Raw genomic sequence first — 15,473 nt, forward strand, 5'->3', positions numbered from 1 at the left:
GTAAGAAAAGTAGTACTTGCCTTGTTTTACAAGATTGATGTCCCCTTTTGATTTCTCCCAGAGTCCATAGCAGGTGCTGCCTTTTGAGCATAATATGGTTCCATTTTCATGAGAGATTCGACTCTCGCCTATCCCAAGGTCTTGTTGATAAGGATCTTTAAATGCACATAGACGTTCTTGATTCTGAGAAGCTAAATTAAAGAAAATAAAAGAATGACATTAATTTTAAGGTAAAATTTGCAAAACATTAAGAGTCTTTTTAAAAGGCATTGTAAAGTTCCCTACTCAATTCCTAACAAGGGTGAAATAAATTTGTAGTTTCATATTTATTCAATAACTTCTTTCTTTCCATTAATGTGTAACCTCCAAATAAGAAGTAAACTTGAAAATTCATTTTCCAAAAGCAACTCCCCTCTTACAAAAGTTATTACCACTTTCTCCTATTAAATAGTTTTGGTGTCTGAATAAAGAAATGTAAAAATAGCCCTAGCTGATTTGGCTCAGTGGATAGAGCATCGGCCTGCGGACTGAAGGGTCCCAGGTTTGATTCTAGTCAAGGGCACATGCCTCAGTTGCAGGTTCAATCCCCAGTGTGGGGCATGCAGGAGGTGGCCAATCAGTGATTCTTTCTCATCATCGATGCTTCTATCTCCCTCTCCCTCTCCCTCCCTCTCTGAAATCAATAAAAATATATATATTTTAAAAATATCCATGCTCTAGCCCTGGCCAGTGTGCTCTATGGTTAGAGTGTTGGATTGTGCACCAGAGGGTCTCTGGTTCGATTCCCGGTCAAAGGCACATCCCATCCTGGTTGGAGTGCATGCTGCAGGCAACCAATTGATATGTTTCACATCCATGTTTGTTTTTAAAAACTATGGCTACTGCCCTAGCCGGTTTGGCTCAGTAGATAAGAGTTTGGTCTGCAGGCTTCATGAAGGGAGGGTTCCAGTTTGATTCTGGTCAAAGGCACATACCCAGATTTCGGTCTCCATCAATAAAAATTTTTGATTTTTTAAAAAAATGATCAAAAGTAAATGATTTTGGTTTTTAAAAATATCAATATGATAGCCAGAAGAAGAAATGTTCAATATATATCCCTTATATTGAAGCGACAACCCAAATTTAGTTTCAATGCCAATCAATTCTTTTTTTCATAAACATAATTAATTTAACTAATTTCAAGAGAACATTTGCCACATAATTCATCAGCTAACAAATATTTACCAACATTACTGAGAATACCAAAGAAGTAAATGGTTTTCAAAAGCAACAGCTGGTTTCTTAAAGTAGACTTTCCTAATGTGTTTAGCCAGAATTATTACACTTGGCCAATATATTCCTCATGGGCTTCTGATTTATTTCTTCATTTTGGATGTGTCTTATTTAGTGTGGCTTAATTCACTAGTACCTTAGTTAGGACTGGAGATGATTCATTAAAATGTTTCTGAACCCAAAAAACTAAGGACCAAACTCTGGAGAAAGAATGAAAGAGCCACAACTGTGTGCCCAAGCCAATTTAGACTCCTAGCCTTGTCATATTACAACAGAAAGCACCTTCAAAGTGTTGAGCTAGACCAGTGGTTGGCAAACTCATTAGTCAACGGAGCTAAATATCAACAGTACAACAATTGAAATTTCTTTTGAGAGCCAAATTTTTTAAACTTAAACTTATTCTAACGCCACTTCTTCAAAATAGATGTGCACAGGCCGTGGTATTTTGTGGAAGAGCCACACTCAAGAGCTGCATGTGATTCGCAAGCCACAGTTTACCGACCTCAGAGCTAGACCAACAGGGTATTCACAAGTAGATAATACAGAGTTCTTAAGTACCTTCTAATGGTTTTTTTGGACACAAACAATAATTATTAAATTTAGTAATCAGATGATAATTACTGAAAAATAAATGTGACTTGATTTCAACAATCTAAAACCACTTCAGGAAGTCTTCTAGAAGATATTAATATCAACTAAATGTCCAGAAAATATACTAAAAATAATTCTAAGGTATTAACCTAATTATGATTCTACCATATTTTTATCACATGTACTCATTCAATTCTTTTAATGACAATCTAAATTATATTTCAGATTATCTTACACATTAAATACCAGTATTTCCTTAGATTATCCACTAATTTGCAAATTTTATCAAATTATAAAAATTAAATATATTTCTACATACAAAGTACATGCAACACAAATTCATACTTAAAAGATTCAAACTATAAACATAAACTCTGTAATGTGAAAAAACATACCTATGAGGCATAATTTCTTTCCCTGCCTACTCCATTTCTTTTCTTTTGATAGATCCTGCCTCAGGTTTATCTGTACAAATAGCACAGGAGGACACCAGCGCCATGCAGACAGCAGCCCAGGGGTCCCGCCAGTCTTTCTGTCCTCACATTGGCAGTCAGAGGCCTCTACTGTGGATGCTTACTGGGGGCCAGGGCACCTTTGGGAGTGAGAGCCTGGGCACTTTTGGGGACGGGAGCCTGAGCCCCTTTGGGAGCCTGAGCAGCAGCTGCACCTGCAGCCTGGGGCTTAGTTTCAGCCTTGGCCTTGCTGGGCTTTGGCAGCAGAGCCTGAGCCCCTTGACAATGCGGACACAACACATTTCCCATGTTTGGGGTGAGCAATGAAGGCAAATCGACTGAGCTTGCAGCTGCTGCCCTTTGGGATATTGGGCTCTCCTGTGTTTCCCTCTCCCTTGCTCCACTCCCAAATAAGCTGAACTGATTATCAAAGCAATAGAAATACAATTGGAGGGGACTAAATTATATCTTTAACTAGAGGCTCGGTGCACAAAATTCATGCACTCAGGGAGAAGAGGGGGCTTAGCTTCTCGCTGTCTGGGAGCCCTTGGGGGATGTCCAACTGATGGCTCCCACGGGGAGTGGGCGCAAGCTGGCAGACAGACATCTTTAGTGCTGCCACAGAGGCAGGAGAGGCTCCTGCCACTGCCGCTGTGCTTGCCAGCTGTGAACCAGGCTTCTGGCTGAATGGCAATCCTCCTGTGGGAGTGCACTGACCACCAGGGGGCAGCTCCTGTGTTGTCTGCCCCCTGGTGATTAGTGCATGTCATAGCAAACAGTTGGATTACATTAACATATTATGTTTTGATTGAACGGCCAACTGGATGACCAGACACTTAGCATATTAGGCTTTTATTATATAAGATATCCTCAGTTTTCACTGAAAGTATTTTTTTTTCCTTAAAATAACTTCAGCCTTATCTTTCAGGAATTATTTTATGATAGTGACATTAGTACAGGTCAATTATAATGTGATATTTTAAGAGTAACTTTCCAAATTATGATTCAGCAAATTCTTATACAATATCAAGGTGTTCTAGCAATAATTCTAACTAAACTTCCCTGGTCAAAACAAAGAAAGTTTATTTTGCAAAACAGTGTTTGTAGCTTTTTAAAATGCTATTTGTAGAATGAGTCTTAGCAATATCTCTATACAAAGTTTTGAATTCTTCATAAATAATGTAGGAAAAGTGGGGATAAAACAAAGAGTACAAGAAACAGGATAGCCTAGCGTTATATTGTCACAGATCACATGCAGAAACCTGATCATTTATAAGTCAGTGTTCTAAATTTGCCAATAGCCAGACAAATTTTATTCAATCAAGTCTGGTCGATGAGCTCTTTTAAGGGATATCCTTAACCAGGTATACTGAATAGAGATGGGTTTTTGTTTTTTAATTGCTCTCATTTTAAACAGGTGGTATTTGGTTATAATAAGCACTAAAACAACTTTGATTAACATAACTACATTAAACTAAAAAGAATCTCATCCAAATTGCTAATAGAGGCATCATCATAAAAGACAGAGCTGATTATGCTTAAATTTTTACAGAGAGGAAGGGAGAGGGATAGAGAGCTAGAAACGTCGATGAGAGAGAAACATCGACCAGCTGCCTCCTGCACATCCCCTACTGGGGATGTGCCTGCAACCAATGTACATGCCCTTGACCGGAATCGAACCCAGGACCTTTCAGTCCCCAGACCGATGCTCTACCACTGAGCCAAACCGGTTTCGGCCACTAGAGATGTTTGATCACTTTTCTGAGGCCTGGCAACTTCTATTTTTATAAGTCCCTTCCTCCATAAAAACTATTGAAAATTATATGTTTTTTTAATTTATAAATGCAGTAGTATAAAGAGAATATATTAGTATTATATACTAAAACATCTTCTTCAACCTTTTTTAAAAGTCCATTTTTCCTTTCTGATTTTAAAAGAAATCAAAACATTTTCATGGATCTCCACTAATACTGTGTATCATCGTCCCTATGCCTACAGTCTTAATGGGTAACGTACTTTTGCTATTCATCTCACTTCTCTATGCTCTGTTCCCACCACATAATACACCAAGGCCTTTCCTACCTATACTATAATGTTCCCACTATCCACAATGTCATTTTTCCTGCTCTTCGGTAAAGTCTATGGATTATTAAGTGATGTGCTTTTCGTCCCCAAAACTTAACTCATATATGTTTCAGCATTATATTTTATCTGTTAACATGTGTGCCTCCCCAACCAAGCCAGAGACTGACTTCATTTGTTCTAAGAGCAAGATCAGGTTTATTTAACTCATTTTATATAGTACTAATCCCCTACAGTGTTAGGAGCAGACAGTTTTTATATCTACATATATTGTATTCAATAGCACATTCCCATTCAAATGTTACCAAAATCTAAGCAATAATCATCTCATCCTTCTACCATATTATAATAAATAATACAGTAAATATAGTATGAATATAGAGGCAATGTTATTTTCCCTCTCATATCTAGACAAATTACTGAGAAGAAAGTACTCATTTTTGTTTACATATGCTTATTGAATCAGTATTCACTAACCATATGCAGCATTTAATTCCCAGAAACAGATGCAACATGTCTAGAATACTCAGCTGTCTCGAATTTCTCACTTCTTGCTACACTACCGAGAAAGTACAGTGTAAAGGTATAGCATAATTTGATCATGTCTGTATCAGTTAACTGTCAGTATACACATAAATCTGTAATAAGTGTTATGCATATAATAAAAAATGCTACTTATTTCCTTTTATGAGAAAAGAAAAAAATGCTTATTCTGAAAACATTAACTATTTGCTCTTTCCCCTTTTTGCCAAACTAGTGGCCCAGTGCACAAAATTTGTGCACATTAAAAGAGACTTAGCCAAAACCAGTTTGGCTCAGTGGATAAAGCATCGGCCTGCGGACTCAAGGGTCCCAGGCTCGATTCCGGTCAAGGGCATGTACCTTGGTTGCAGGCACATACCCAGTAGGGGGTGTGGAGGCAGCTGATCGATGTCTCTCATCGATCTTTCTTGCTCTCTGTCCCTCTCCCTTCCTCTCTGAAAAAAAATCAATAAAACTACCGAAACCGGTTTGGCTCAGTGGATAGAGCGTTGGCCTGTGGACTGAAAGGTCCCAGGTTCGATTCCGGTTGAGGGCATGTACCTTGGTTGTGGGCACATACCCAGTGGGAGGTGTGCAAGAGGCAGCTAATCGATGTTTCTCTCTCATCGATGTTTCTAACTATCTATCACTCTCTCTTCCTCTCTGTAAAAACTCAATAAAATATATATATTTTAAAAAATGAATAAAATATATTTTTTTAAAAAGAGAATTAGAGGAAATATTTTAATATTGCTATTTGCCCTTTCTCTATAATAGAAGTGTCAGTGATGAAAGAAAATTAGTAAAATGCATATGAAAATCTTCCTCCTGTCAGAGTCTGGGGCATGCTGCGGGATGCAGAATCAAGTCCCCGCCCACCCGAGCACGCCTCGAAATCACGCAAGATTCAGACCCAGCTGGCCCCACCCCCATCATGTCCCACCAGGTGGGGGGGGGGGGAGCGCGCGCACAGCCGCAGGTCCCCCGTCAAGCCCCACTGGATGAAGGGTGAAGCCTTATGTCCCCCTGGCCCAACGCCAGGGCAGGGGACATGTCCTGAGGTCCCCTGGCCCAGCACCGAGGTGGGGGGCAAGCCTTGATGTTCCCCATCAAGCTCCACTGGGAAGGGAGCATGTCCTGAGGTCCCCTGAGTGGGAGCCGGGGCAGGGGACATGGCTTGAGGTCCCCCGGCCCGGTACCGCAGCAAGGGACGCGACCTGAGGTCCCCTGTCAAGCTCCACCAAGTAGGAAACACAGCCTCAGGTCCCCTGGCCTGGTGCCAGGGCACTGGGTGCAACCTGAGTTCTGCTGGCCCAGGCCGGGGTGGGAGGCGCACCTTGAGGTCCTCCATAAAGCGCTGACAGACGGGGGGCACGGCCTGACGTCCCCAGTCAAGCCCCAGTGGGCAGGGATGAGGGTGCAGTCTCAGGTCTCCTGCCCCACCCAGCTCCATGCAGCCTCAAGTCCCCTGCTGATCACTCATTATGGGAACCACGCCTCCGCTGTGGGCACAGCCATCTAGTTATAGTATGACAGTCAGTTTGCATATTATCTCTTTATTAGATGGGATAAGCTTATATTATTTGATTTTTCATGAAAATATAGTCATGTATTTATATATATTTCAAAATCAAAGGTGTCCTTGAATTACTTACTTTTACATTCAATTTTTTTTCAATTTGAAATAACTACAAATTCATAGGTAGTTTAAATGAAATAGAGACTGACAAAAGTCAGATGTTCACACTGATCTCTCTTCAGTGTGAACATCTGACACAGTAAATGTTCAGTATCAAAACCATGAAATTGACATTAGCACAATCCAATGAGTTTATCCAGATTTCACCAATTATACAAGCACTCATCTGTATATGTGAATGTAAATATATGCAATTCTGTCACATATTATTACAATCAAAATACTCAACTGTATTATCACAACTCCCTTATGTTAAAACTTTATAGTCTGCCACGGTTTGGCTCAGTGGATAGAGCGTTGGTCTGCCGACTGAAAGGTCCAAGGTTTGATTCCAGTCAAGGGCATGTACATTGATTGTGGGCACATCCCCAGTAAGAGATGTGCAGGAGGAAGCTAGTCGATGTTTCTCTCTCATCGATGTTTCTAGCTCGCTCTCTCTCCCACTTCCTCTCTGTAAAAAATCAATAAAATATATTTTTTTAAAAACAAAACTTTATAGTCATCATCTCTTCATCATCCCATTCCTAACCAAGAACAACCAGCATTTGTTCTACAACTGGATAATTCCATTATTTCATGATGATACAAAAATGAAATAATTCAATACATATCTATTTGAGACTGACTTTTTTCACCAAGCAAAATTTCCTGGAGGTTCATCCAAGTTGTTGCATAGAGTAATATTCATGGTACGGTTGTACCACAATCTGGTTAACTTTTCACGCTTTGAAGGTCATTTGGTAGTTTCCAGTTTGGGGCTATTAGAGATAAAACTGCTATAAATATTTGTGTATATTTCTATTTTTAACAGAAATTTTATTTAAAATAAGAATAATTTCCTTGAAAAATAAAGTATGACGTCCACAAAAAGCAATTTGACATTAAGACCATGTGCTCTACAAACAAAATACATTGTGTCCCATCATATACAATTGTCCATTTACAAACCATTCAAACCCCTTAACTTCCTCAGATCAACTACTTCTAGTACTGGGAGAAACGCTTTACTATGGAATCTTGTGTTAAAGAATTATTCATGTAGTATTCCTCATATGTAAACAAAGTAAAATGTGGCAAAGTAAATACCATCTAAATATGTCATTAAATATTTGAGATGAGATCCATCCATATTGTCACAAATGGAAGTATTTAATCTTTTTTATGGATTAGTATTCCATTGTATATATGTACCAATTCTTTATCCAGTCATCATCAGTTGAAGGACACTTAGGGTATTTCTATATCTTGGCTATTGTGAATAAAACTGCAATGAACAAAGGGGTATAAATACATTTACAAAAAAGTGTTTTCAAATTTTTGGGGTAGATACCCAGAAAAGAATCCACTAGATCATATGGTAACTCCATATTTAATTTTTTGAGGAACCTCCATACTGTTTTCTATAGAGGCTGCAACAATTTATATTCCCACCTGCAATGTATGAGGAGGTTCCTCTTTCTTCCTCCATATTTTCTCCAACACTTATTATTTCTTGTCTTACTGATAATAACCATTTTAACAGATGTGAAGTGGTATATCATTATGGTTTGAATGTGCATTTCCCTTATAACTAGTGAAATTGAGCATCCTTTCTGTTGTAATAATCAGTGATAGATGAGAGACCAAAATATACAACCATATACTTTATCCTTTTCACATCACATTCATCTCCCTTTATCTCTTCCTCACATCAACCTCTCTTTTTTTAATTAACATAGTAATCCTCACCTGAGGATATTTTTTCCATTGATTTTTGGGAGAGTGGAAGAGAGAAGGAAAGACAAAGAGAAATAAAATGTGAGAGAAACACATTGATTGTTTGCCTCCTTCTAGAGCCCCAACCAGGGCCTAGGCCAGAGAGAAGCCTGCAACCAAGGTATGTGCCCCTGACCAGAATCAAACCCAGGACCCTTCAGTCTGCAGGCCGATGTTCTATCCACTGAGTCAAACTGACTAGGGTAACCTCTTTCTTATTACCATGTATATTGAACATGCCAATTTCCTCAGAGATACAGTCATACAAATATTTAATTCTACTATAATATACAAGTCCTAAATATCACAAAAGTAAAGCCTGAAGCCGTATGGAAAAAATTACCCATAAAACACTCTTGTTAACATAAAATAGGCTTACTCTTTGAAAGTCACATCCACCAAGTAAATCTAATGGGTGGAATACCTCACTTCTCTTGGGAGCCTTCGTGCACTCTCTTCCCCTTACCTAGAATGCTTTATTTACTTAACTCCTATTTATATTAATATTTATTCTTCAAATACTCTTTTCCTAATCTACCCAGACCAGTGAGTGTAGAACATCCATATATGTTCCATAGTGTTCTATACTTCACACATTTTCCACACTTTTTAGTACCTATAATGTACCTGGCTTATTCAAACAATTAAAAGCTCTATGAGAGAAGAGCTTGAATTCTTGTGCACCACTGTGTCTTCAACACACTGCATTACACCTGGCATTCAATATATGTTTGTTGAATAAATGAATGATTGATGTATTATCTTCTCCTATGATTTGCCAGAGACAAAAAGGATTACCAGCATTAATTTTTTTTAATAAAAAAGGGTATGGCACACCAACGAAATGTAACTCTATGTCCATGCAAAAACTAACACAATAGATTTATTTACAACAGTCCCAGATGGAAATACCAGTAATTCACGTATCCATGAAAGGGTGACAGGTTCAACAAAATATATCTATAAAATACTATTGGGCAACCCAGACTCCCACCTCTTCCACGCTTGTCCCCTCTTCCCCACTAGGGGCCGTCCCTGGGACCAGCCTCACCCAGGAGCCCTGGGACCAAGAGATAATGTGAAATACCAACTGTTGACCAAAGGCAATAAAAACCTCTTTTTAAAAGGAAAAAAAAAAAATACTATTGGGCAGTAAATGGAATCAACTACTGATACATGCAACAATATGGATAAATCTCAATATCATTGTGCTGAATGCAAGACACTACACGGATGTCTATCATATGATATAACCTATAGAAAATACAAAGTAATCTAAAGCACATTAGTGGCTGCCTGGTGCTAGGGCAGGGGGGGGGGGGAAGACTACAAAGTGCAATCTTTGGGGGATGATAAGAATATTTTGCTTGAAAAGGTGACACTACAATTGTATTTATCTTTAATGGGACTCTGGCTGGACTTTGGATTTGGTTGGGGTCAAGGCCAGGTTGTTCATAAGTTGAATTCATTCTGATGTTTGAGCCCTGTCTGTTCACTGGAGCCCTAAAGGTCAGTATGCTGTCTATTTGGCATCCCAACTAACAATTAAGAGTAGGCTACAGGGAAGACTGTCAATATTTTGTGTGGCAAGAAAAGCCAGTCATTCTGTCTTTGTACTTTCGATGCTAAAATCTTCCTGTGTAACACAGCCACATCTAGATAAAAATTAGTGTTTTCTTTTTTTTCTTTTTCTTTTTTTAACATATTTTATTGATTTTTTACAGAGAGGAAGAGAGAGGAATAGAGAGTGAGAAACATTGATGAGAGAGAATCATTGATCAGCTGCCTCTTGCACACCCCCCACTGGGGATGTGCCCGCAACCAAGGTACATGCCCTTGACTGGAATCGAACCTGGGACCTTTCAGTCCGCAGGCTGACGCTCTATCCACTGAGCCAAACCGGTTTCGGCTAGTGTTTTCTTTTTAAAAAAATTGTTTTCAATGCCTATAAAAATACTTTCTTCTATAGTACATTTATGACCCATATTGACCCTTGTCTATAAAACACGTATTTAGAATAATACTTGGGAAAAAGTAAACTAGTTTTTTTTTAATTAAAAAAAAAAGGAAGAAAATGTTTTGCATGCTAGCTGTGATGGGGGCTTTCACAAGCATTACAAATTATAAAAATTTATCAAATTGTACAGCTTAAAACATATGCAATTTATACCTTAACTAAGTCCATGTTTAAAAAGGCAAGAACATATGCCAAAACCAGATTGACTCAGTGGATAGAGCATCAATCTTGACTGAAAGGTCCCAGGTTCGATTCTGGTCAAGGGCATGTATAATACCTTGATTGTGGGCACATCCCCAGAAGGGGGTGTGTAGGAGGTAGCTGGTTGATGTTTCTCTCTCATCGATATTTCTAGCTCTTTATCCCTCACCCTTCCTCTCTGTAAAAAAATCAATAAAAAAATTTTTTTAAAGGCAAGAACAGAATTGAAGGCCAGATAAAGAGCTTCACAAATAAAAAAAAGCTAAAGGAGCTCATCACCCCCAAACCAAAATTATATGAATTGCTGAAGGGGGTTTTTTAGGAAGAGGAAGAAAATAAAGATAAAAATTATGAACAACAAATGTGTAACTATCAACAAGTGAATCTAAAAACCAAGGGAATTAAAAAACCTGATGAACAATATTAACTGTTGAATATAATAGAATCAGAGGTATGGAAGGGGAGTGGATTGATGATTCTCGGGGAAAAGAGGACTGGGGGGTGTGGGAAGAGACTGAACATAAACTGTGCACCTATGGATGAGGACAATGGGGGGTGAAGAAAGGGCAGAGGGTGGAGAGGGAACCTGGTGAGGGGGGGGGGGAATGAGGAACTTTTGTAACAATATGAGCAATAAAGATTTTTTTTTTAATTTTTTAAATTAAAAAAAAAACTAAAAGGCAAGAACATAATATAATGCTGAACAAGAACGGGACAACATCGTTCAGGTGAATTTTTCATGCATGTTGTAAACAAATTAGAGAGAGAGATATTTTACTGAGTTACAGAATCTCGTGCCTAATCTATACTCCTCTTAAATGCAGGTTTTATGAGCAAATATAAACTTTCCTTTAAGTTTTGTGGCAGGAATTTTTTAAGACCTTACTGTCTATCTATTGAGTAAATAACCCAAGAATCACATAACATTCATTTTTCAGTAGCAATAATGTATTTATCTGCACTGGATAAGTCTAAATGCCTTATCTTTACCCTGGAACAAAGTTCAGGGACTAATTCTGTGCCTGCATGTGTTTGGCTTCTGTTTATCTAAGTGTCAAAATAAACTATCTAAAATACACAACACAGGAATTTTGCAGTAATGGAACGCATAACTGAATAACTGAAGCAATAGTATCCCTTTCCTAGAACACAAATTTCTCAGGACAAGCACAATTAAGATTTCAAAGTATCACTATTATACAATTCTATTATGAAAATTACAAAGGAGAGTGTCTTAATCTAATAAAAATATCCATATAAAATTTGGTGTGAACTAAAATTTGTAAATTCAATTATAATAAATCAAGTAAGGATGTTCCTTATTTTCCAATCTTTCAAAAATGAAATAATTATCCCTTAATGTATATATTTCTACACCCAGATTACAACAGATTAAACCATCATTTTGTGGAGTATTCTGATAATAGCAAGGAGAGAGCAGAGTGAGAAGATTACAGTCTTCATAAGATGCTTCTTTGGGATATTTCTAAATTTTATGCTATGTCAGGAGTCCCTGAAACCAGCCCAGAGTTGGCGATTCACTGGAAAGACCCTCAGCACATCACTGTGCTTACAGCTATGACTTATTACAGCAAAATAATAATAAACTAAAATCAGCAAAGGGAAAAGCCGTATGAGGTTATGTCGAGGAAACCAATTATTATATAAGCTTCCAAGAGATTTTTCTCCATGGAGCCCTACAGAATGCACTTAATTCATTCAGCACTAAATTGTGACAACACATGTAAAGTGTTTTCTAACTAAGGAAGTTCATTAGAGAATCAGTATTCCAGTTTTTATGGGGGGCTGGTCATGCAGGCATTTCTCTTCCTAGCACATATAAAAAATTTCAGACTTTCAGAAGAAAAGGAGGTGCTCAAAATAAATCATATTGTTTGTATAAACAGTTCAGGCATAGTAAACAACCCTTATCGGTTTTGAAATGGTGGGAACACTCCCAAAATCCAATTTCTCAGATGCCAGCCAAGGGCCAATCTTGTAAGCAGATCTTTCTAAGGATAACAAGCCTGCTATGTTAACTCTATCATGCATACATACCTAAAGAGAAAGGCAACCAAAAGCTGATTAAAACAAACAAACAAAAACTCCATACGCAACAACAGCTCTCAGCTGACAAAATATGTTAGGTAATCCAAGCTCTCCCAAACAGTGATGAGATAGATTGCTCTCCCCTAATTCAGAGCAACAGCAAATCATAGTTAAGTGAGGCCCAAGCCTCCGAGAGACTTATATATCTTGGGGCCTGACTCTTTAGTGGCAATTAGTCACTAAAGAGTCAGTCAAATATTTATGAAGCTAGTAGTGGCCTGGTGCATGAAATTCATGCACATTAAAAAGAAATTAATTAGAGGAAATATTTTAATATTGCTATTTGCCCTTTCTCTATAATAGAAGTGTCAGAGATGAAAGTAAATTAGTAAAATGTATATGAAAATCTCCCTCCTTCAGAGTCTGGGGCGCACTGAGGGACCCAGAGTCAAGTCTCTGCCCACCGTGTGCGCCTTGAAATCACCCAAGACCCAGACTTAGCTGGCCCCATTCCCGTCAAGCCTCACGGGATAGGGGGCACAGCCTCAGGTCCCCCGGTGCCAGGTGGAGGGTGCAGCCTCAGGTACCTCGTCAAGCCCTGCTGGGCAGGGGGGAAGGCCACAGGTCTCCCAATGCCAGGGGTGTGGTCTCATGTCCCCTGGCCTAGCCTCAGGCCCCCTGGCCTCAGGTCTCCCAGTCCTGGCACAAGGGCATGGGGGCATGACAATCATTTGCATATTAGTTCTTTATTATGAAGCCCAGTGCAAGAAATTTGTGCATGAGGTGGGGGGTGCCCCTCAGCCTGGCCTGCACCTTCTCACAATCCAGGACCCCTCGGGGGATGTCTGACTGCCAGTTTACTGCGGGATCGGGCCTAAATCAGCAGTTGGATATCCCTCTCACAATCGGGGACCACTGGCTCCTAACTACTCACTTACCTGCCTGCCTGATTACTCCTAACCCCTCTGCCTGCCTGCCTGCCTGATGGCTCCTAACTTCTTGCCTGCCCACCTGACTGACCCTAACTAATTGCCTGCCTGCCTGCCTGCCTGCCTGATCACACCTAATCATCTCTGTTTCAGTCCCTGCCTTGGCAGCTTCGTCTGTATTAAGCAGATCAATAGAAATACATGTCAGAAACTCACATTAGGGAGTAGAGTTAAAATATACTCATTCTGAGGTCAAGAAAAAAATTCTGCTTTTAAGGATTCCACTCTCTAATAGGTAAGAGTACAATGTGATAAATGTTGTCCTAGAAGCAAAATAATAAAAATAATAAAAATAAAAAATAGAGGACTTATTTAAGTCTAATATTTCTTTATCCTTCTAGGGAATATCAAGGACTATTTTTAAATGTCCACATCACAGAAATACTGTTTAAAATGAATTGTAATAGATGCCGAAAACAGTTTGGCTCAGTGAATAGAGCGTTGGCCTACAGGCTGGAGAGTCCCGGGTTCGATTCCGGTCAAGGACATGTACCTTGGTTGTGGGCACATCCCCAGTTGGGGTCTGCAGGGGGCAGCTGATAGATGTTTCTCTCTCATTGATGTTTCTAACTATCCCTTCTCTCTCTTCCTCTCTGTAAAAACCAATAAAATATATTATTAAAAATATGAATTGTAATAGATAAGGAAGGATTCCCAAAGGCAGACCAGGAGAGAAGGAACTTCAAGCAAGAGAAAAATCCCAAAATCAAAAGCTTGGAGAGAACTCGTTAAGTTCTAGTAACCATAAATAGTACAACATTGCCAGAATGTAGACCAGGGAAGGGAGAGTAGGAAATGATGCTGAAAATGTAAGCAGGCACCAGATGATGGATGTGCCATGATAAGGAGTCTGATCTTCATTTTGTGGGCCACAGGGAACCACTGAGGAATTTTAAGCAGGGGAATAAAATGAACAGCTTTGTATTTGGCAGAGTACGAAAACAAGATTGGGGGAGGGAAAGAAGAGAGGCATTGTACCAGTTAGAAAGCTATTGCTGCAATAATCCAAACAGAAAAATGATAAAGGGAGGCAGAAAGAGAAATAAAGAGAAGAGAATGATTAGAGAAATATTTATAGGACCAAATGAATTTTGCACAGGCCTTGAAGTCACACAAAAAAATTAACATTTAATCTTACCCTCTTTGAATTTTAGTTTCCTTATCTGTATAATGGAAATTTAAAAAATCTCTAAGGGTTATTTTAAGAGTTAAGAAAATAACTTCTGTACACATATAACTATTGTGTTTAATAATGATAGAATTACGCTGGTTTGTAGTTGGATGTTCTGCTGAAAACAGGAATGAAAATTAAGAGAATAATCCAGAACCAAAGATCACCCCTGTGTTTGTGACCTAGGCTATAGGGTAAGTAGTCGTGTTAATAATTTAGTCAGGAAATAAAGAAAGAATAGTTTTGGAAGGAAAAGTGCCATGACAGAAGTAAAAAAAATGTTATAGGCACAAACAAAAACTTATAGCTAAGGCATGAGGAAAGATGGAGGGTTTGTGATGAATCCAAAAAATAGCCAAGAGGTAAAAAGGCATCCTGGTCGATTTGTTCAATTGGTTAGAGCAGTGGTTGGCAAACTCATTAGTCAACAGAGCCAAATATCAATAGTACAACAATTGAAATTTCTTTTGAGAGCCAAATTTTTTAAACTTAAACTTCTTCTAACGCCACTTCTTCAAAATATCTAGACTCGCCCAGGTTGTGATATTTTGTGGAAGACCCACAGACAAGGGGCCAAAAAGCCACATGTGGCTTGCAAGCTGCAGTTTGCCAACCACAGGGTTAGAGCATTGTCTGGATACGCCAAGGTTGCAGGTTTGATCCCTCCCTGGTC

At 38.9% G+C, this 15,473-nt stretch overlaps 1 protein-coding gene across 3 annotated transcripts in view; it reads right to left on the reverse strand.

Moving 5' to 3' along the window:
* Window positions 1–15,473, reverse strand: part of BMPR2 (bone morphogenetic protein receptor type 2) — a 97,104-nt gene that overhangs the window by 50,888 nt on the left and 30,743 nt on the right. For 2 of the 3 annotated variants that reach the window (XM_045575427.1, XM_036422276.2), the window contains exon 2: window positions 21–191. In XM_045575427.1, coding sequence (XP_045431383.1) covers window positions 21–191 — 171 coding nt within the window. Of the gene's footprint in view, window positions 1–20; window positions 192–7,704; window positions 7,763–15,473 lie in introns of those variants that run through there. The other variant, XM_036422277.2, reaches the window with a different exon arrangement.

Source organism: Pipistrellus kuhlii, unplaced genomic scaffold (assembly GCF_014108245.1).
Source record: "Pipistrellus kuhlii isolate mPipKuh1 unplaced genomic scaffold, mPipKuh1.p scaffold_m20_p_7, whole genome shotgun sequence".
Classification (NCBI taxonomy): Eukaryota; Metazoa; Chordata; class Mammalia; order Chiroptera; family Vespertilionidae; genus Pipistrellus; species Pipistrellus kuhlii.